Source organism: Henckelia pumila, chromosome 4, assembly GCF_033568475.1.
Source record: "Henckelia pumila isolate YLH828 chromosome 4, ASM3356847v2, whole genome shotgun sequence".
Classification (NCBI taxonomy): domain Eukaryota; kingdom Viridiplantae; phylum Streptophyta; class Magnoliopsida; order Lamiales; family Gesneriaceae; genus Henckelia; species Henckelia pumila.
In genome coordinates, this window is record NC_133123.1 from 198,408,864 (window position 1) to 198,432,938 (window position 24,075).

General features: G+C 38.5%; 1 protein-coding gene and 2 long non-coding RNA genes across 5 annotated transcripts; 2 read left to right on the plus strand and 1 right to left on the minus strand.

The window, feature by feature from the left end:
* The first annotated feature begins 378 nt into the window (after nt 1-378).
* Nucleotides 379-4,891, plus strand: LOC140865648 (uncharacterized). 2 transcript variants are annotated; one of them, XR_012144669.1, is made up of 5 exons: nt 379-606; nt 693-796; nt 3,945-4,003; nt 4,095-4,252; nt 4,588-4,891. It is a non-coding gene; the product is annotated as an uncharacterized lncRNA (long non-coding RNA). The 2 variants fall into 2 exon arrangements; XR_012144668.1 differs by having other exon boundaries at nt 4,095-4,891.
* Nucleotides 4,892-5,392: 501 nt separating this feature from the next.
* LOC140867705 (uncharacterized) lies at nt 5,393-7,421 on the plus strand. Of its 2 annotated transcripts, XR_012145240.1 has the most exons (4): nt 5,393-5,847; nt 5,892-6,120; nt 6,503-6,571; nt 7,254-7,421. It is a non-coding gene; the product is annotated as an uncharacterized lncRNA (long non-coding RNA). The 2 variants fall into 2 exon arrangements; XR_012145239.1 differs by having other exon boundaries at nt 5,393-6,120.
* A 4,116-nt stretch (nt 7,422-11,537) lies between these two features.
* LOC140862573 (uncharacterized) lies at nt 11,538-12,044 on the minus strand. The gene has a single exon (XM_073265599.1). It carries the CDS (start codon nt 12,042-12,044, stop codon nt 11,538-11,540), a length of 507 nt encoding a protein of 168 aa, XP_073121700.1.
* Between the last annotated feature and the right edge of the window lie 12,031 nt (nt 12,045-24,075).

Consider the following 24,075-nt stretch of genomic DNA (forward strand, 5'->3'; position numbering starts at 1 on the left):
TGATACCGTATAAATACTGAAAAAAAATTCGATATACCAAAAAAATGTCTAAAAATCGAAAAAATTTTGGTACGGTATCCCGAAAAGTCGGTATTTTGGTTCGGTATCTCAGCCCTAGGTAAATTACATAAATCATTATTGTGAAATCTCAAAAATTATATAAAAAAAATTTATGAAAAAAGAATAATATATTACTCCATATGTTTTCAATTCTTTTTAGCACGTACGTCTCCTTAATTATTTTTTTTAGAAAAAATAATCTCGAAGGAAAAGGTTGCATGGAGATTTCTTGGAACATAAGAAGTTACTCATTAATCACCTAACGAGTTTCAGAGTATTAATTGATGGCGGCAAATCAATTAAGCTCAGACGCGGCGCCTCTATTATAAATACCCTTCCGTCACAAATCCCCTTTCCGAATTTCCTTCGTCAACCCTATTTTAATCCAATTCGTCAATTTTTGAGTTCTTTAATTGCAAGTTGCATTGTTACTGCGGTGAAGCAATTTTGAATAAAAGCTAAATCCGAGGTTTCTTCCCCTTAATCGATTGCTCAATGAGTCAATGTCGACTTTCGGCATCCAAGGTCAACCGTTGGAGATTACAGGTACGATTGATGTCTATATTTTACTTTTTATGTATATATTTCATGTTTGATTTGCTTATTATCACGTTTTTGGATTGGATTTTCAGTTGTCGGTTGTAACAAATTGAAAATACCGAATGGACCACCCGGCAAGATCCCTACGTTTGTATTGAATATGGTGGCTCCAAGTTTCGTACGCGTACTTGTACAGGTTTGCCTCTGTATATTCACATGAAAACTAGCGACCGAGGCACACGCGATGCGTGTGCGACGTTTGTACATGAATATTAAGCGTAACATGAGTAATCATGTGTGTTATATGATTTATGCATGAAATATTATTTAAAAAACATATATTGGAAGAATTATGCATTACTATTGTCCTTCAAATATTGATTACAATCATAAAATTTAAAAAACATAATTACGATATATTATTAATCACATTCACATGATTTCAGAAACTCAAATATGAATTGTTCAATCAAGAAGAACAACAAATAAAAAAAATAAGACTGGACTATAATTTCCATAGTGTTTAGTCTCCGACCTCTCTACAGTTTGAATACATTATCCTAGCTCTATGCTCCCTATAAGCCTTCAATGTCTTGCTCTCCCTCCACTCTTCCGACGAATTCTCTTTGGAATTTTGCATTTAAGAAAAAAGGTAGATTATTGATAAATACTTCATTGATACTCTTGTAGATAATATTATAATAATTTGTATTTGTAAAATAAAATATTATGTTTACCTAAAAGAAGGAAGGAGAGTAAAATGAAACACTTTCAGCAAATAAAACACTTTGCTCAATGTAAAAAAATCAAATACATACACCTTGGCCCATAAAAATTTTTGATCACATAAACTAAACACAAATAATTATGCTTCTCTGTTTTTTTCTTCTGCAAACCCATATCTATAAGTCATCACGCAGTCTTAACTTTTCCACGCCAACAAAATTGATAAAATTCTCATCTTCAATAGCATAATTAGAACAAAAACAGAATAAAATTCCATGAACCAAAAATCATTCTAAGGGTACCATAAATTAATAAGCATAAACGTCTCAATTCAAAACATATATCAACAAAGGAAAAAAAACTCCACCAATTTAATTTTAAAGAAAGAACCAAGAATTGTTCAATTCTCAAAACTGAAACCGGATGAAAACCTGAGGCATTTTCCCATGCATTGTCAAATTCTCGTTGCTCATGAATTATTTAGAGACAAACCTGTGAAATTAACAAACATATGGAGTTAATTTAAATAAAAATATCAAAATAGCTCATAATTATATGGAAAATAAAAATAATATTTTAAAGATGAATGATATATATCCATAAAATAATAAACATAAAACACCTCAAAAGCAACATAGCCATGTTTTTTTTTTTCCAAAAATAAATACGGTCTTGAAAAAATCCTAAATATTATTGTGAAACTATTCAATAGAATGAAGAAAACTTATTAGTTACCTCGTGAGGAAATTGAATTTCAAAGGAGGAATACGAGTGTAGAGGCTTGTTATTTTTTCATATGGATCAAACCAATGAACCTGTCAAAGTCTCAAAATATAAGAAGAGTGCTTATCAATACCTTCAGTTCCCTCTCCAGTGGCAGCCTTCGCAAGAGTGAGGAATGTGTTTACACATCGTTATTTAAATCCTGAACATAAAATGGAGGAAGAGTAATCACACTATATTCTCAACCAAGTACTGTTCAAACACCAGAAGCACAAATTCACACCTTTCACAAATCCCAGATAACCTTCTTCTTAAGTATTTCAAATGGCAGTATGCTTGTTCAATATTTTCTATAGGTTCATATTACTTCATTTCAATGAAATTACACACAGTCGTATCTTTTCAATATTGTAAAACAAAATATATTCCAGACAGGAATAAGTATCATAAACTATGGCATTTTAGCAAACATATTTATCTCAAAGACTTTAGCATTCCCAAAAAGAACTCAAAAGATTATGGTTCATACATTTCCTTTCGAAACAATCTAATCAGGGAACCCCATTAGATGATAAAACTCATCGTATCAATGAAACAAATTAATAATCAAATTTTGGCGAGAATTCGACAATCCTATCAAAGCCATAACTCATTAAATCATATGAAACATATAAAGAATTGTGTATTCTGAATAAATGAGGAGAATTGGCAATAATTTGGCAATGAATGTGAGATTAATAGCAGGACAAACGCGGTGAACCCCGATATATTGTTCGACTGTTAATGAAACACGCATATTGATATTGCCTCCAAACTCAAATTTACTATCCATAAATTGAATATATTGAAACACATTCAATATATTTTATTAACAAAAAAAAAGCCCAATTGTAGAAACATATAAATTGAATGTTCGTGGGAGGTAAAAATGAACAACTAAATCGAGAGACCAAGAAAAGCTTATGTAAAATTCGATGATGATCACTTGTCACTCGTTTTCAGGTCATACTTGAAATATTGTCCAACAAACATCCTATGAAGTTTTTTGCATAGAAAATCATCACAAATTGTCCACTTACATTTGTATGGATTTTGTTTCAATTTACAAAGAAACATATTATAAGGCCCGGGATTATTTGATTTAATCCGAATTTATTTAATTTTAATCCAAGTATATTTAATTTGAGAATATTTAGAGTTTCGATTTAAATTCTAATATTCTTAAATGATTTAGGATTGAAATTGAATTAAAATAAGGACCGAGGACTGAATTGCAATTTCTAAAGAATTGAAGGGCTAAAATGCAATTTGGTTTGAAGTTATCAGATTATGAATTGAGTTATCAGCTTGTGCACGTATAAAATCCATATTCAATGCTGAAATTCTAAACAAAGGGTCGAGACCTTCCTTTCTCTTTGTTTTTCTGATTTTCAAATCGCCGTAATTTTTTATTCGATCGTCCGATTTTGATTCCGAAAATTGTTCTGGAATCCTTGCGACGAGGGATTTGATCTAATGTAAGTTTCTCATTATATCTACATGTTGAGAAGATTGAAATTTGGTAGAGATCAGAATTTGCTGCTATGTAAGTGTTGTTGAGATTATGTATTGTATCGTATCGAAATCGAATCGAAGAACGAGCGTCGTATGAGATTAATATGATTTCCAGCATGTGTTTGAAACTAAATAGCCTTTGATATGCTGGATTTTGCTTTTAATATGCTGATATATGTGGTGTATGATTGTTGGCTCGAAGTCAGTATCGTTTCGGTTATCGATTTTCAGTCGTTACGCCGTCGGTTGATGATTTTAAGCCGTTTTGATATCTTGTTGTTTGAACTGAATATGATATGAGTTCTTGGTGATATATTGAGCTTATGATCACCTTGTTTCAGCTTGCTAAGAATTGATGAGCTCGAGATTGTAGCTGTCAAACCAAAGAAGAGTTGTTGAGGTTTGAAGTTGTTCTTGAGAATGGAACTTGAGCAGATTGGTTTAAGAAGTTGATTAGAATTGATATATGTGTTCTTGTTATTATGTTTCAGATTTGAATCTTCAAGAACCAAGAATAAACAAGAAGGTATCAGACGACATCGCGAGTCGGGGATTTGAAACTTGAGAATGACGCTTCTTGAGTTGTCTCGCCAAAATCACATACTTGTTTATCACTATGATTTTATATGATTTTGTCGATCCATCACAGGTAGTGGATCTTTGAGTTTGAGTCGATATGATGATGATATGATATGCTATTGAATTGATTCTATGCCAAGGTCTGAGGCGACCTTATTTTCGAGTCAAGAATGACTACGATAGATGGATATCCATGTCAAGATCGTTTACGGATCTTGATGGCAACGACGTTACATGAATCAATTCTTAATCAATATATGCGTTATTTACTCTATTGTTGAGTCGAGTATGAATAGAGTCGATATGATTTATTTAACGCTTTATATATGTCGATTATACTGAGAATGATTTCTCATCGGAGTTTATCCGGCTGTTCCTTTGTTTTGTATGTGTGCATGACAACAGATGGGGCAGGAGCTGGCCAAAGTCGACGAGGGTAGCTAATGAGAGAGTCAAGATATGTGGACTCGGGTTGTTTGTAGTTGAATCGATGTATATATGAATCCTAGCAAGTATGTTAGAACACTCTTGTGAAGTTGGTGTTTGAGAAGTTGATGAACACTTGTGTAGTGCATGCTTTTAATTTGTTGGATTCTAAACTCTTAGTTGATGTATGAACTAAGTATAAACATGTTTAGATCTTGTTTTATGTATGTCTACATGTTTTAGACTTGAATTTTATGGATTAGAAATGATTGGAAGGATCAAATTCAGCTGAGGAAAACCAGAGCACAAGACTGCCCAGAGTTGTGCTCGGTCTGCTCTTTTTAGCAGACCGAGCGCAGCCCAATTTTTCCCAACCCGAGAGTTGGGTTAGAGAGGGCACTCGGTCCGCTGTTTTTGACCGACCCCGTGCACCTCTCTGTGCTCGGTCTGCTGTTTTTGATGGACACGCGCACCCCCCTTTGAAAAAAAAAATTATTTGATCTTCTTCCTTCCTTGGTTAATTAATGATGTTTAATTACTAATTGCCTAAGAATGAGATTAGCAACCCGAGGCCCCACAACAGGTGGTATTAGAGCTTAAGTTTCTCGGACTGAGAATAGATGAGCGGGGTAGATCGAGTCTTCTATTCTGATTTATTTATTCTTGAAGCATGTTTATTATCTGAACTGATTTACAACTTTAAGAATTGCATGCTATCTGTTTATCTAATGTGATTGGAAGCATGTCTTGATTGCGACTGAATCAGAACTCGATCTCTTGAGATAGCATTATCGTGCTAATCAGGGGAGGGACTGAAACAAAATTGTGTTATGATATGATGATGAATTGTACACTAATCTGTTTGATTATCAGATATGCCTCCTCGACCAGCTCCGAATACTAGACGTACTGTGGCAGTGAATCAGCCAGAACAGACTAATGCTGCACAGGTACTAGTAACAGCACCTGAATTAGGACATGGTAGTACTTCTGTTGATACGATGAGTGGTGATGCCAATCCGATGGAAAAATTGCTGAAACGATTTCAATCCTTCAAACCACCGAGGTTACAAGGAACTGAGAACGCTGTGGATTGCGAGAATTGGCTAGAGGATATTGAGCAGTTATTTGAATCTCTCGATTATACAGATGATCATCGTGTGAGACTGGTGATTCATCAACTACACGGACTTGCAAAGAGTTGGTGGTTAGCGACGAAGAGGGCATATGAACATCAAGGTACAGTTATCACATGGTCTGTATTTAAAACTGCTTTCTATCAGTGATTCTTTCATGTTTCTTATTGTAAGGACAAGGGAGCGGAGTTTGCAAGTTTACAACAGGGACCGATGAATATCGAAGAATATGTTGCAAAGTTCACTAGCCTGTTGCCATGGAATCCGACCCAATGAGTTTCCAAGCTTTGTGATTTCATTCCGAGCTCGATCCGGCCGTTGGAATTTATTTCTGAAGGCAGATTATCGATCACTGCAGCGAGAGCTCCGTTATACCGTAAGTTTCTCTACGATTAGATACATTCTAGTTTTTGGATGTCGTTAGAATCGTTCGAGATTCGGGTATGTTGTTCTTGGCCGAGTTCTGATCGTTTATTATCTGTCGGTTTTGAAATAGAGCGACGTTCGGAATTGTTATGATTTTTGGAAGCCATTTTCGAAAATATTGATTTTGAGATTTGTTGGATTGCCTTGTTGTTGTTGTATTAACATTGAATTGAGTTGATATCGGTAATGAACTGCTGTCTGCATTTCCGGTTTGTTCAGTTTTTAGCCGTTATGACGTCGGTTTGAGTTTGGGATTTCGAACCGTTTTTGAGTTGTTGAACTTGGCTTGTAAGTTGATCATGGTTATTGATCTTTGATTTGTATCTGAACAGATTCGTTTGGAGTTTGTCAAGCCCAGGGTTAACAGCATTTGTTCGTTTTAGAGATTTGGACGAAGAACGGTATAGATAATTACCTTGAGCCTTGTTGTTGTTTAGATTGGTTAGACTTTGATAAAATCTTTTGTTGTAGCTTCCCAGAAGTTGGAACTACTGCCTTGAAAGGTAAAAGCAGTCATCGATAGCGGGATAGCATACTCGGGACAGTTGGTTCTCGAGTTTCCCTTAAAAGCACATACTTGCATCTACACTTGTTCTAGCATGAGGAACTTGTGTCTTGTTGAATTGCTTGAGCTTTTATTATATGGCTATGTTTTATATTCTGTTATGCATTCATCTTGAGCCAACTTTGATTTCAGCGGGCAGAATAGCCCTTTTTGTTTAGACGTTTGGGAACTATAATTGAGTGGCCTAGGTCGTAGTCGTTTCGCCTAGTGCTAGCATACTCATTATAGTTGCTCAAAGTCTAGAGGAGTGGGATACGTGGCACCACCTCGATTGGGAGAGTCGGTGAGTCGTCACGTGATCTCATCCTCGGGATCCCAAAAGCACAGCAGCAATCTCTCATTTATCAGAATTGATATCCTGTTTTAAAGACATGCATTTCATTTCATTGTTATTGATTACGTTGTTGTCTTGAAAGCATGTTTATTGTTGTATTACTTGATATGTTACTTTTACTGGGATTATCATTCTCACCGGTTATTCGGCTGTTGCTTTGTTTTGTATGTGTACTTGGCAACAGGTGGGTCAGGAACAAGTCAGAAGAGGCATGATTAGCTTCGAGGGAAAGATGTAGAAGTGAGACTTGGTCTAGAAGTCGATTCCAGCATGTCAATCTAGTTTATGTTAGAACATGTTTAGTTATCGAACTTCATCGTTATATTGTTGTTGCATGTTCTCAACTTTGGTTTAGTTGTTGAACTCCAGAACTCATGTTTTAATTTGAGGAATCAAGTTTGTAACGCATTTTTATGTTTCAGAGTATTGTATGGCTTGATGTTCTTGATTTTGGAAATTTCTAGCACCGGAGCAGCCAGGGAGGCGCGCCCGTGCATCCTAGCGCGCGCCCGCGCGCCTGCCGGGTAGGGCGTCATGCGCGGCCGCGCATGAGCCAGGGCGCCGTGCGCGGCCGCGTGGGCCCTTATTAAAAAAAAATGTCTTGGCCTTTCCTTACTTGTTAGTTAGTTTACTCCTTTATTAGATGTTTAGAACCGAGGTCTCACACACATCATGTACTCTGGTCAGAGATTTGTCTCACTAATATCTCCTCAGATCGCATAGGATATCCATGATCGCAAGCGTACGGCGAATCCTTGACAACAAAGCATCGACTCCTATATGTGTCGTAACTGAACACCCAATCTCGACACCTGATGACCCTCATGGAGTCGGTAAACGAGTCAAAGTACAGTACTAGCATATAGAGTCTCCATGATGTTTCAAGTAGTAAAGACTAATGGTGTACAACCAAAACCATGGACTCATCCACTCGGCAAGTGAGAATCACTTGGAAAATACGAATAGGGTTGTTCGATCATTAATCCAATGAATATCCATTTGAATGCTGTGAACATCTCCATGTTCCATACCAATGAAACGTGGTACTCGGCATCGCAAATGCTAGTCTCAATATTGAGCGATCCTTATCCTTATTCGCGGACGGCTCAATTGACTAGGAGCAGGTTTAGAATATACAGTGATTATAAGATGTGTTTCATGATAGTCATCCATATTCACTATCACATCTTACATGCACTCTAGTATATTCAAGGTCTTTATCTAAATGTCGTATAGTACGTTACAACATAACAATATGACAAGAGATAAAGTAAATTCCAATAAAGACTGTAAATTATATTAAACAAAGATTGTTTACAATAAGAGTTATCAAAGCCCTCAGCCACAAGTTGGTTAGACGGGCACCCACTCTTTTGCTAAACTGATGCAATTAAGTTTGGTATTGCGATGTCCGTTTGACCAGTATAACATCCGTTTTTGCTCAACTAACGTGAAATACAATATGTTTGAAATTGAGTTTTATTTGCACTAATGTTGGTAGATAATCATTTGCATCTTTGATATATGAGATATCATCAAAATGGTAGAGCTTGCCAAAGATTCAGTTTTGCTAACTTTGAGTTTTGGATTCCATATTTAGTTTAGCAACTTCACACTAGAGTAAATATGTTAGAAACACAATAACAAGTTTTGTTATCATCAAAATCAGGATTTCTTGTGTTCCAAAACCCAAAAATCTCTCTCTTTTTGATGATCACAAAACTTGGATAAAATATGAACATTTAAACTCAAGTAATGCAAAAATCATATTTTTTTTTATATGAACACATATCATAGATGGTAAATAAAGGAAGTACAAAATACACTGGGCATACCCATGGATCGCAAAATCAATGTATCAACTTAGAATAAAAAATAACATCATAAATATATCTCAAAATGTAAACATGCCAAAATGAATGTCTAGCTGCTATACATGAAGATCAGTCAGCAGCAAGTGATCGATGAACATGAATCATAATCCTCCGAAAAATAGCATCCACGTCCGATCTCTCATCCTCAAAGATAGCCCTGTTACGAGCAGTCCATATATGATAAATCAAAGCTGCTATCCCCTAGTGGCATCTCCTCGATCTAAAAGTCGTCCCACGAAATCTACTGCGGAGAAGTCTCAATAACACTAGCATCGATCTTGGCGAGCACTGTACCTCTAGCCAAATCCAAAACTTGTCCCATAGATATCTAGAGGCTGTACACTCGAAGAATAAGTGTTGTGCAGTTTCATTTACACCTCTACATAACCCACAAGCCTTGTTCAAAATGTAAGGCTGTCGGTCCTTAGTCAAGCATTTTCCATGTGCAAAAATCCAAAGGGTAAAACGATGTTTGGGTATGATGTGTGGTTTCAAAATGAATGGTTTCCACGGCCATCTATCCACATTCGGAATGAAACTCTTGTAAGACTCCTTCAATCCATCTCTCCGCCCGAACCAAAGAAACATCTCATTCACCGTATCCTCCCAAATCCCAAAGAGTAATACTAGCTCATCTCTAATCTCAACCAGCTTCTTGATGAGCATAGTATCATCCTTTCTCTTCCTCCATTCTACCACCTCGCTCCAGTAATAGTGGTTAACCCACCGTACCCATAACGTGTCCTTCTTCATATGAGTGTTCCACAAAGTCTTAGCAAGAAAGGCTTTATTCCATGCTCTCAAGTCCCGAATACCCAAACCTCCATCCTCAATCGGTGAGCAAATCTTCCTCCAAGAAATAGGAGAGTGTTTGCTCGTCCACATGAAACCCCTACAAACCGTCTTAATCTTATCTATCACTCTACTGGGGATGGGCAACACTGACAGCCAAAAGCATTCCATACCCTGCACCACCGATCTGATTAAATCCAATTTCCCGGCATAATAAAGTGTGTGTCTTGGCCAGGATGCAATATTTGCCGAGATTGCACCCCCCAATACACCATAATCAGTTTTCCTCAATCTAGATGCAGCCAAAGGAATACCCAAGTAGTGAGTTGGGATAGTCCCATGAAGAAACCCACACATCCGCAAAATCTCCGCACGATCTGACTCCTCAACCCTTGCCATGAAGATACTAGATTTGATTGCATTGGCTTTGAGCCCTGCCGTCCTCCCAAATCTTTCCACACACTCCAACATAATCTTGACACTCGTCACATCACCGCTAGCCATAATCAGCAAATCATCCGCATAAACCAAATGGGTGATACTCAAAAACTCACATCTCGGGTGAAAGTTGAAGTCCTGATTCCAAGAGGCCATCAAAAGAGACCTAGAAAGCATCTCCATGCAAATAGTAAATAAGAACGGGGATATGGGGTCCCCCTGCCCCTAGATCCTTTAAAGAACCCATGCAGCTGTCCATTAAAGGAGATAGAGAAGAAGGTTGTAGTAACACACTTCATGATCCAGCCGACAAACAACGGCGAAAACTGCAAAAGGCGAAGAGTATCCCGCAAGAACTCCCAATGCACTGTATCAACAGCATTTTGCAGATCAATCTTCATAATACATCTTGGTGAGGCACTCTTCCTAGCATAGTGTTTGAACATTTCCTGGGCCAGGTGAATGTTCTCAACAATCGATCTCCTCGAAACAAATGCCCCTTGAGCTTGATTAATCAATAGACCAATCACTCCTCCCAGTATGTTCGCCAAAATCTTGGCAATGATCTTGTAGAACACTGAACAACAAAAAATCGGCCTATACTCACTAACAGTGGTAGCATGATCAGATTTTGGTATCAGGGAAATAGCTGCATGATTCCATTGTTTCAACAGTCTCCCACTATTAAAGAATTCCAACACCGCCAAAATCACGTCTCTCCCAACAATGCCCCAAGATTTCTTGAAAAAAGCAGCTCCATATCCATCCGGTCCCGAGGCTTTTTCATCCTCAATCCTGAACAAAGCCCCACGAATCTCCTCCACACTTACAAGCCCAATCAAACCACCCCAACTATTGGTTGGCACTATAGGACCCATAGAAGTTGCAGCCTCATCAATGGCGACCCTCTTCATGCTAGCACCAAGAATTCTCCTGTAAAAATCCACAAATTCTTCCGCAATCACAACACTATCCACCGATATGGAACCATCACTGAGAGTCAAGGCTACTACCTTATTCCTCTTGATATTCCTCTTGATCATCCCATGGAAGAACTTAGAGCATATTTCACCATGCTTCAGATACTCACACTTCTCCTTTTGCACCAAAAAGGGGCGTTCGGCCTGAAGGAGAAACTTGGATTTTCTCCTTAACTCCACCAATTCATCATCCATCACTCCACCATTAAGTGCGCGAAGTTGTGCCTCAACAAGCTCATCATTTTCCATCTTGTCTATATTCAAGATATGGCTGAAATCTGTAAAATTAAGTTGCTTGAGAACCCGTTTCAATCGACCCAATTTCTTTTTGAGAATGAATTGAGACGTACCCCATCCACCATAAAACCAATTATCCGACACCAATTAGTTATAATCAACATGTGTAGTCCACATGTTGAAGAACTTAAAAGGAGTGGCACGTTTAGCTTCCTCCCGAAACACCGTGACAACACTATAGGCATGATCAGAGTAACACCCTGGAGCTACAAACTCTGCAAATACATCAAGATTAAGCTGGTTCCAAAGATGATTCACCATCACCCAATCAAACTTGGAAGAGATAGTCGAGTTGAACCAGGTAAAGAAACAACCAACATGATTGACATCCGACAGCTGTAGGTGTAATCTAGACAAGTCAACCAAGTCTCGAGGTGCAATCGGTTCTCCACCTGACCGCTCATGATGATATCTCAAACAATTAAAATCACCCATCAAAATCCACGGAAGAGTCATGCCATCTCCACGAGATTTCAATGAATCCCATAACAGGATCCGCTCCGCCCTAGTGTTAAAAGCATAGATGAACGAAGTGTCAAAAATGCGATGAGTATGAAGAAAAGAGACCCTCATACATATCTCTTGAGCTGACATTTCCACCAAATCCACCTGTACCAAACCTCAGTCCCACATAATCAAGATACGACTATTCTCACATAACAAAAAGTTATGAAGAAACGACATGCCTGGGAATTTCGTCTCCATCAATCAATCTAATAACTCCACTCGGACTTTTACTTCCAACAATCCAAGAATGCTCAAGTTATTTTTTTTCAACATACCTTGAACATTCTTTTGCTTGAGGATCTTGTTAAAGCCCGTTACATTCCAACATCCATCTTCATGGGTGGCGATTGGCGGCCCTAAGCCGCCTAGCTTGAATTTGTGCGTGTTAACAATTTCGCATTCAAAGGAAGCCAAGTCCAAGGATCCATCTCTGAAAGAAACGGTGTACGTGGTTGTTATGTAAAATAAGGCAGTGTTGTACTTCGTGTCATAACACCAAAGACAACACAGTGCAGCGGAAATTTAAAGCGTAAATAAAACACAAGTAAATAATTTTGCATGAGTATAAAACTCATGCAGGTGCCTTAGGGCTAAATATCACTAGTAAACTTAAGATCAGTCTTACAAAGATAATCCTAGTGATTTTACGAAAAGTCAGTAAATCCTAAATTTTCCAACAAGCTGACAAATCAAAATTGCATCCTAAATATACAGAGTATAAAAGTAATCAGATGCAACTCCCGTAGTCTAAATAGAAGAGACAGAAAATATCTTCAACAACACAGTTCCCACAGTGTTGTCTCTGATGTCTTCAACACGAACGACAACACGGGGACAAGCAACAACGAAGGTTGCAAACCTTGCTTCAGATTCTTTAAATTCTTCAACCTAATTCTTCAATGGGTACGCAGCGGTTTGTACGTCTGAAGCCTTATCAATCTTGTGCGTGAAAACCTTCTTTTATAGATAAACATCCAAGCTTTGAAGATTTCCTGATAGAGTCCTACATGAATAAGAAAACAAACTTTAGTAGGAAATAAACTCTATCAAATCTTGTAAATCAAATCTAGATAATATTGATTTATATTTTATCAAATAATCACCTTATCAAGACATGATTTAACCTTAGCAAATATATAACTTAACATAATAGAGATATACACAATATATTTACCAAATATTCTATATTGTCTAGAAAGAAAAATCTTATAATATTCAATTTATTAAGGACCAAAAATATCAAGAAATAAAATTCCTTTTAATCTCCCCCTTTTTTCTTTCTGGACAAAACATTGCACAAGTATGAAATAATCATAAACTCCCCCTAAGTTTAACAATTCTTCTCCCCCTGAATTTGAAGTCTCCCCTTGAAGTGTTGTCCCTCGTGTCGTAACACGGTGGATAACATAGACAGTAACACATGAGATTCTATAATTCATATATCAGAGCATAAGTGGGGTAGAAGATGTTAGTCTAGTTAATGCATATAAGAGCATTTGAGGCACATAACTAGAACAAACAAAAACACTTATATTAAAATCAAAATTAAACAACTAAGCAAAGATGAGAGAAGAAATAAAATCTAAATTTGATCACTCTTGGATCCATCTTGATCAGAAGCTTCATCCTCATCATCCTTAGTCCCAGATGGACCACTTTCAGCTTGTGCACTATCTCCCCCTGTTTGACCAGAAATGCCAAGTTGTCTCCGACAATCAGCCAAGACCATGCTGTAGAAGGCAATATCTTCCTGTGCTTGCACAATTTTCTCTTCATCACGAGTCATCAGCAGCGGAATAGTGGCAGTGGTAAATTCCAGGGTGGTAGGAGTAGGCACTGTTTCTTCAGTGTTGTCTCCCGTGTTGGCAACATCGGGGGCAACAACCGCAATGCTAGCAGCAAAAGTAGGAGTAGGGGTCAGGGCAAATCCAGAACACGATTTCCCTTTAGAAGACCAGATGCTAACTTCAGAATCTCAGGTTGATCAGTGAGATCATCTGTAATATTGCGGATGAAAGCCTGAGACTCCAAAATACCGTAGATCAAAGAGGGGAAAGGGAGCATTGTAGACTTGAGTCCTCCATCAGCAAATTGGAGCACTGTCTTGAATACCATCTTTCCAAAATTAAAAGGACTCCCAGTCCCAATGGCATATAAAATGACCGCCTATGGTCTTGTGATAACTGTTGAGTTGGATGAAGGAGTCCAATTCCTCACAGCTATCATATGCAGCACAGAATAAATGGAGGTAAGTTTAGCTGCAGAAAAATGGTCAGAGAACTGTTTGACCATACCCCCAGTGAGAACAGTAATCACTTCGTTGATCTCTGGAGGATTGCCTTCATCAACGTCTGGGGTGGAATAGAGAGAGTTGATCACTGCAGGAGTGAACTCGAACAGCCGACCCCTAAGATACACCAAGCCATATTTTGCAGATTCTGGATCTTCAATGCTTGAGGTTAAGTTGGCGTAGAACTCCAGAATCACCCTCTTACAATAGGGTATCACGTCAACCACAGTAGAATAGAGCTGTCTAAGCTTCAAAAAATTGATCAAATTATACCTATCATATGAGAGTACATCAATGTTCCTCTCATCCAGTAGACCTCTGTGAGAGAAAAGAGGCCAAAGAGCAGCAACATCACCAGAGTAAAAATGAGGGAATGAGCATCATCCATGTCATAGTCCTCATCAACAGTGTTGTCCGTGGTGTTGATGACACCAACAAAAACACTGACATCAGTAGCAGAAACATCCTCTATCTCTAAAGGCTCTTCATCAGCATCCATGCTGGAAATATCTTCAGAGTCTTCTTCTTCTCCAATATCAGCACTCTTATCAGAAGAGTCAGCATCAGACTCGGCAGAGGAGGAAGAGGCAGAATCTTGATGTGCTTTGCCCTGAGCAAATTCTTCCATCATCTCAGTATCAGGTTCATCATCGGAGGGATGAACAGAGGAAGGAACAGACGAAGAGTCCTTTCCTTGTTTCAGGCTTTCCAAAATTTGAGCCAGAGTGGCATCTTCATCCGGATCAGCACTTGCTTGAGGAACAGTAGCTGCTGGAGTGTCCTTAGGAGGAACACCATCAGAAGAGTTTGAATCTTCGCTATCAGAAGCGGATTCAATTATCGGAGCGGAGGCAGAGGCAGCAATAGAACCAGAGGGTTTCTCCCTCGCCACAAATTCATAGTTGGCATCATCAGAATCGTCACCGTAGCTGCAATCTTCTTCAGCCATAGATATGCGGGGACCCTTGTAAAAACGCTTGGACTGGGTAAAGTCAGGGTTGTAACCCGCCTGCCTTTTTGATTGGCGAGCCATTGGTGCCAAAGGATTAACTCTGTTCAGGACGGAGAAATCAGGAGGATTCTCCAAATCAATTGCATTCCCGGGTTCTCCAGGCATGAGAACTGCGAGAGGAACAGGTTCCATGGGTACCGGAACGATCGGCAGAGAAGAAGTGTAGGGTTTGTAAGAAACTTGATCGGGAACAAAGAAATTTGAGAAGATGATAATGCCCGATAATCACTAAAATTCATATATATAGAACCCTTATCACAAACGGTAATATTATCCTAACAAACCCATAATTACTCAGATTTTCTTATCTCATCAGGTTACCAACGGTAACTTTTTCCCAACGGCCAAATATTAAAACCCGAGATTTAAGAGATAAAATCCCATAAATAAGGCAATAATCCGAGATATATATTTCAGCCCAAATCTTCCAGAATTAACTCCACATCAGCTTAACTCCACTGAAACAAAAATCATTCACAAAAATTTAATTTTTAGTAAATAGGGTAAATCATCAAAATTTGTCTATTTAGAACTTCTCCAAAAACAGACCCTTATTAGCAAAAATGCATATGCATGTCCTATTTTATCCTAAACAGAGTGTAACATAAAATAAAAATGCAATCACATGCAAGAGATATGTGTACAAGTGTAGTGTTGCTTCTCGTGTTGACAACATCATCAACAACACCAAAGTTTTTCAAAAAAGTATTTGAATTCTGCACACTAGATTACCCTTTATAGATAAAATTTTAGAAGTGGTAGTGTAGCGACCCAACCCGGATCCACTATCTAATCAGAATTAAGAGCATAATTAAGCATGCATTAAAATAAGTCGTTGCGGAAGACTTAAATAAAAGCAGACCGGCAGAATCTAACCGGTTAAACAAATTCGATTATACAACCCAATCGAATAAATAAGCCTAAAGGTCAAAACCTACAGCTAATCCTGCTGTCTTCACTGGTCACTGGCTGCTCCAAGCTCTTGGTGCTCAATCCTGCACCTACACCTGCCCATCGAATGGGGTGTCCAGATACACAAAAAGACTAGACGTGAGCTCTAAGATCAATATGAAAGAACTGGGTAAAACATACAAATATGATGCATGCAAATGACAGGATATCCATATCTGGGATAACTGTATACAACTTGAAACGAACCAAAACTAGAAGGAATTTTTTTTTTAATTTTACATATATGCCCATACATATATGCATCTATACTTAAAAATAGATTTTCATAAAATTTAATGCATAATAAAAATCTATTGCATCTTAAAAGTTTAAAAACTCGAACGGGTTAAAATCCATGCAAACGACTATAATCTCAAAAGTATGCAAACTAATGAAAAATAGTAAACATGTGCGGAAAATAGCTCAATACATAAAATTTCTCATCATAAACTAAATCAACTGAAACATGAGCTGGCGAAGGTCACGAGTGTGCTAGCTCGCCACGGATGCACAAAGGTTTTCACCACCAGTCTGGACCACAACCTCCTGAATAACATAAAACTCACCTGCATACCATTTAGATCTAGTGAGCCTAAAGGCCCAGCATGCTCTACCTTTAATAACGAGTACTACTAAATAAAACCACATGCAAGCACATAACGTATATAAAAATAATCTGAGGATTCTAATGCATGCATGATCGTAAAATCGTATGCATAAACCGCGTCGTAATCTAAATCATAAAATTAAGCCCAATAAACATCTTAGACCCAATAAATAAATTAAGTACAATAAACATCTTAGGCCCAATAACAAGCTTGGCCCAATGAATAAACCAAACACTTGGACTCCTAAATAAATTACCCGGCCCAAAATAAAATAATTTGGAACCAAACCATAACATATGACCCAAATACACTTTACCCGGCCCGGACGACCCACTCGCCCAAGCCCTGCCTGAGCTGCCCGCTAGATAGACCACCCTTATAACCATGCAACTGTTCACCCAGCCGACACTAGTTCAAGACATCTTAAACCAACACCCAAAGTGACCTAATCCAACCATCAACCATTGAACAACAACTAAGACCTAGGCATGGCAGAAAAATCATCCACAATACATAAAAACGTGAATAATGCATGAGTTAAAATTTGAGCTATAATATCCACATACAAATGCAACAACACAATTTAATCATAAAAAAACATTGAATATACTGATCTAAATGGTGTGAGCAAGGAAGAGTATAACATGCCTTTGCGTTTAAAACGCACGAAAACTTATACAGTTGCGGTTGCGTATCGGGACTCAATAATCTCACAACTTCCAATTCTAGAGGCTCGAACCCCTAAACTATTGATTTCTGCCCCTAAATATCCTCAAATAGCTTCCGATCTGCGAAAAATCACACAATGGTCAAAAGTCAACCCTGGTAAACTCTGGTCAAACTTTGACCAAAAATTTTTGAAATTAATTACGCTCTCACCGCTTAACGATTTAGAATCACGACTCGAAACTTGGATATTCGGATCTATCAAGTCGAACCGATCAAAAATGGATAACACGTCAGAGGTCGGTGGCTCGCCGGAGAAGACAGCGGCGCGGTGGCGGTCGGCGGAAAATCGCAGAACAGCTCCAAAAATTATGAAATTTGGCACGTTTGTAGAGCTCGACGAGACGATTCTAATGCACTAGGCCATGGCTGAAATGGACCACCGTGGCGGCCGAAATCGGCGAAAAACAGTGGCGGAGGCGGCGAGCTTCCGAGCTTAGATCCGTCCAATTTTCTCACGAAAAATGCTGAAAAAAGCTTGGTAAATGATCTTCACACATCCTACTACCATTTAGCAACTCAAAAACTAACAAAAACGAGCTAAAATCCGACAATTACACGCGAAGAAGATGATGAATAGTGTCGCCCCTTTCTCGACTTCGTGCTCGGTAAATCGGACACCAAAAATCACGATTCTTGGTATGGTTATGACTGCCTCGATGAGAGCTACAAGATGGGAGGGTCAATCGACAGCCATGGGCGGCGGCTGGCGATCGGCGATCGGCGACAGCGGGACGTGAAATGGGGGGTTAGGGTTTAGTGTGTGTTCTTGTGTTTAGTGCATGAGAGAGAGTGTACCAGTTAATATTATAAAATTGGTCCTAAAATGACCCAGCCTCCCAGAGAGCCTCCTCCTCTGATTGATTCTACCATCGGACTTTGACCATGGGAAGAACTCGCGTTCTAAGTATCTGCTCCTCCCGTGCTAAGATCTGCTCTAGTCGTTCCTCGGACGACAAGTCTGACGCCAACTGCAGAGGCTCATATCCATAACGCATCACGCCCTTCATGGGCGCAATCCTCACAAACACATGATCTGCAACAGCAAACTCGAGGTCTCATAGTCGTCGGTCAGCATAACTCTTCTGACGACTCTGTGTGGCCCTCATCTTGTCCCAAATTCGAACCACGATGTCCGTAGTCTGCTGAACTAACTCGGAACCTAAGAGAATCCTCTCGCCAACAACGTTCCAATGCACGGAAGATCTACACCTTGTTTCGAAAAAGTCTCGTATGGAGCCATACATATAGACGCCTGACAACTAATGCTATAGGTGAACTCCACTAACGGTAGTCTCGACTCCTAAGAGCCCTGAAATTCAATTACAACAGGATCTCAACAAAACATCGATATCAGCTGTCCCACGATTCTATCTGGTTCCCGCCAAACACTAAATTCTAATGGTGCTAACAATCACTATCAGCTACGAGCCAAAACAATGTCAAGACGATGTTCAGTATAACTCAGCTCAATAAATAACTTGATGGGTCATAATTAAATTGAAATCGAAGAGACATGGTTTAGAACAATATCAAAATACAATAATCTGGAAAACAAATCTGCAAAAAGGAAACACCTCGTTTGTAGTCTAATACAAGGGGTGAGCAAATCAATTCAAGGCTCCATGAACAATGGATACGAGCCAATCAATCAATATCAAATCAGGTGATCACCTGTCAACAGGTATGACATCATGCCCATCATCAATACAAATCAAAATCAAGGTTGTCAACGTGGCTTACACACGAGGAAATCAGCACGCACTCAACGAAAAAGAAATAAAATCCCAAGTTGTAATTCGATGTCAACAAAATAAAATCGAGATTCCAATGGAATAGAATAACAATACTCACCCAAATCAATATCCATGTCCAGATTTAGAATTGAAGTTCTCAAGAAATATGAATTTCCGAAATTCATAACCGAAATATAATTCGAAGCTAAATTGACTGAATCTTCAATGAACAATGTCATGCGAATCAAGGAATGCATGAACTACAAGAAGGATTCCAATATTTTCAGAAAGAATCGGTAAAATGGCTCGCGTAACTGATTTTTCTCTATCTCAAAAGTACCTTCACAATCCCTCACAACATCAACTAAACGTCAATCAATGCTTAATTACTCAGTTAGAACTATCACCAAATTCCCAAATTTTATATCTACAACAAACTAATTCATCTCTCAATAGTATCCTTCACCTGAATCATTTGGCTCAACGATTCCTGAGAAAAAATGAAATCTAAATTCCTCAATAGCAATCAATCAAATCTCTAAGAGAATTCTCAAAAAATTCTTTCCGACCCAAAATTCGCATCTAACATATAGCAAAAAATTACTAAAATCCTCAAAAACCACTGAGAGGTAAAAGAATGCGTAGCTCCATAATCTAGCAACACAAACGTAACAATACCTCTAAGGCTAATCTTCCCTGTACGCAAAAGATTTCCTAATAGATATAGGCCGTTCCTCTAGAGCAACCAATTAGAATCCTATGTTCAATCCTGAGCATGCTAATTTAACCAATTCCCAATTATCATCCTACACATCCATTTCTAAAACACAAGTACAATAGTCAAGCAATTTCCAATGCAAATCTTAACTAAGAATCTCAATAACTGAATTTAAGAACGCAAATTAGGACTATCCGCGATAAGAGAAGTATCATGATTTGCATCCTCAGCATGCACCACAAACAAGAGCCCTGTGGTCTGCCTCGCCCTGTGATAGTTCCTCGAAATCGTTCTGGATCCTCGCAATGGTAACACCTGATTGAGCCAACCAAACACTTTCCAGAATGAGGCCTCTCACGTTGTCTGTAGAAAGGTACCCCTCCAGTGTTAGGAGCAACTATCCCCTAATGTTGATGGCCCTGCGGCCTCTGCTACTGCTGATGCAGTCTAGGAGAATCTAATCCCTTAGACGACCCAAAATAAGACTTATATGCTGGCTGCTACAAGGAATGTCCTCTAGATGACTGCTGGAACTGTCTCTGCTTCTGGGAGTCAGCCTGCATATCCTTCCTCCCTTCTCGAATTGGCACGCTCGACTAACCGCTACCTTGTGCTTCGTCACGCCTTCCATGGAAAAATATGCTTGATATCGGACCTCAAGTTCCCAGTAAAATGCCGCAGGCTCTCTCCATTGTAGCAATCATGGGCACGAAGTGACACACCCGCTCAAATTTCCTCATAGACTTGGCCACAATCCTGTCTCCCTGTCGAAGGCTCATGAATGAAAGAGTGGGTGCCCGGTGAGCCAACTTGTGGCTAAGGGCTTTGATGACTATTTGTATAAACAATCTTTTGTTTAATATAATTTACACTTTTATTAATGGTAATGACTTTATCTTTCTTCATATTGTTATATTGTGATATACTATTGTTGTTTTGATAAAGACCTTGAATATACTATAGTGTATGTAAGATGTGGTAGAACATGGGGATGTCTATCATGAAACACATCTTATAGTCACTGTATATTCTAAACTGTTCCTAGTCGATTGAGCCGTCCGATAATAAGGATAAGGATCGCTCGAGTTTGAGACTAGCATTTGCGATGCAGAGTACCACGTTTCATTGGTAAGGAACATAGAGATGTTCGAAGCATGCAAATGGATATTCATACGATGAATGATCGAACTACCCTATCCAGACTTTCCAAGTGGTTATCACTTATCGAGTGGATAAAGTCCGCGGTTTTGGTTGTACACCATTAGTCCTTACTACTTGAAACATCATTGAGACTCTATATGCTAGTACTGTGCTTTGACTCGTTTACCGACTCTATTGGGGTCATCAGGTGTCGGGATTGGGTACAGTTACAACACATATAGGAGTCGATGCTTTGTTGTCAAGGATTCACCACATACTTGCGAGTGTGGATATCCTATGCGATCTGAGGAGATATTAGTGTGACGAATCTCTGGCCAGAGTACATGATGTGTTTTAAGAAATGGTTTCTTAGTAGCATATGCGATGTCACTATTTGATCTTCAAGATGTATTGCATAGTTATCGAATCTCGAACGACTCTCGATTTACCAATGGTTGTTGATTTGATCGGGATATATGGATGAAGGGACCGTACTGTACGCTAACCAAAATCTATTGGTTCTTGCAGGCACTATCAGTGATACCTAGGGAATCATGGGGCGATGTTGCTAGGCGCTCTTACCATGATTTGATGGGCAAGTCGGAAATTGTTGTTCCGAGTCACAAGGATTTGTGAGCCCACGGCTAGCTGTATCCCTGAACCATTAAGGGTCACACAGAGTAATGAATTTTTAATCCCTGTTGAGATAGTTAAATTTAAAGAGTTAAATTTAATGAACAAAGAAGTTGGACTTCTTATTTAAGAGTAGAGGAGTAAGATTTCCTAAAATGACATAGGGATGGGCATTTTTGGAAATCACTGAATTCGGATTCAGAAAAATTTATCTTGACTTTAAAAGGTGCAAAAATGGTTTCTGTGCACATTGGTGAAATCGGTTTATCAATCGGAGTCATGATGAATTTTATATTAATTTCTGAACATGCGGGTTTTGCTTGTCGAGCTTGAACTTATGACTAATGGGCCCTAAGCTGTTAGCGGCCTACATTATAAATAAGTTATTGCAGTACATAAATTACACACAACAGGTCACAAATTTTTGAAAAACCTAGTATTTTTCTCTGACAGTGGCCGCCCCCCTTCCCTCTGCTCGGTAAAATCCAGTCTGTGAATTTTGAATTACAGTCTGGTTTAACGGATCAAATTCGTTAATTCTCTTCATAGAAACTTCTGATAGATTTTCTAGTGCAATCTATCAGAGGGATTAATTATCCGTTTGTGGACCTGGTTGAAGAACAGTTCGTCCATCAGTTCCAGGGATATACAACAAGAGCAGAGCAATCTGTTGGTGTCCATAATCTCGATTCGAGATTGGAGGTAAAAATTTATAATTGTTATTTAATTTTTACACACACAATTTAATCGTAAAGTTTTGATACCCATTATGGAATCGTTCCATATAAAATTTTTAAACTTCCGCTGCACCGGGTATCAATTCTGATTGATTTGATCGCCGCGTTCTCCAACAGTGGTATCAGAGCCAGGTTGCTCAGATCAAGCGATTAAATTAATCGATTGTACAAAAATTTTTAAGCCTCGGTTTTTGAAACAAAATAAATATTTTAAAAATAAAAAAAAAAATTTTCGGGCAAAACCCGGGCAGCGATTGGATCGTTGCCCGGGGGGGGGGGCAGCGATGGTCGCTGCCCAGCGCAGCGCTAGGCGCTGCGCATGGCGGCGCACGGCGCTGCCCAGGGCAGCGATCGTCGCTGCCCTAGGGGCAGCCGGGCTGCCCGGCCCGAGCCCTTTGGGGCGCGGGCAGCCCGGGAGTGTCCCAGGCGGCCCGCGGAAAAATTAATTTTTTAATTTTAAATTAAATTTTAATATGTTAAAATTCTATTTTTGGTCCGATCGAAAATTGTTTTTGATTGGTCCACGAGGCGTCGGATCGAATTGTTCGAGTCCGAAAATTTTAAAATTGATTTTTGGATAAATTTGAATTTTTTGAAAATTTAAATATTTTATCCGTTAAATTGAATTTTGAAATTAATTATTTTTGGTACAATTGATGATAAGATATGATCTTATGGATATATTGAGTAAAATATGATTTTATGTATAAAATTGGATTTTATAGATAAAATATGATTTTATTTGATAAAAAGATAAAATATGATTTTGTATGTAAAATAAGATTTTATATATGAAATATGATTTTATCCTTTTAAATTTAAATTGCCATTGCATGTTATCCAATAAATTAATTTTGAATTAAATGTTATTGGATAAGGATGATCGATTGCCATGACCAATTTTGTAGGTGTATGTTAGGAATTTACATTTGTTTTTATTGTTGTTGGATTTATTAATTGTTGGAAAACGCGGCTCTCAGATCAATCACGATTGATACCCGGTGCAGCGGAAGTTTAAAATTTTATCATGGAACAATTCCATGGTGTGGGTATCAACCATTCAACGATTAAATTATAAGTGTGTAAAATTTAAATAACAATTAATTAAATTTTACCTTCAATCTCGAAGCGAGATTATTGGACACCAACAGATTTCTCTGCTCTTGTTGTCTCTCCCAGGAACCGATGAACTCCTTCAATCAGGTCCACGAATAGAGGTTTAATCCCTCTGATAGATTGCACTAGAAAATCTATCAGAAGTTTTCTGCGAAGAGAATAACGAATTTGATTCGCTTATTCCAGACTGCAATTCAAAAATCACAGACCGGAAAATCTCAGACAGAGTAGGGGAGGGGCGGCCGATTATGTTTGAGAGGGTAGGGTTTTCGATTTTGTCTCTCAAAATAATGAGCTGTTGTGTCTAATTTCTGTACTACAATAACTTATTTATAATGCAGGCCACTAACAGCTTAGGGCCCATTAGTCATAAGTTGAGGCCCGACAAGCAAAGCCCACACGTTCAGAAATTAATATAAAATTCATCGTGACTCCGATTGATAAACCGATT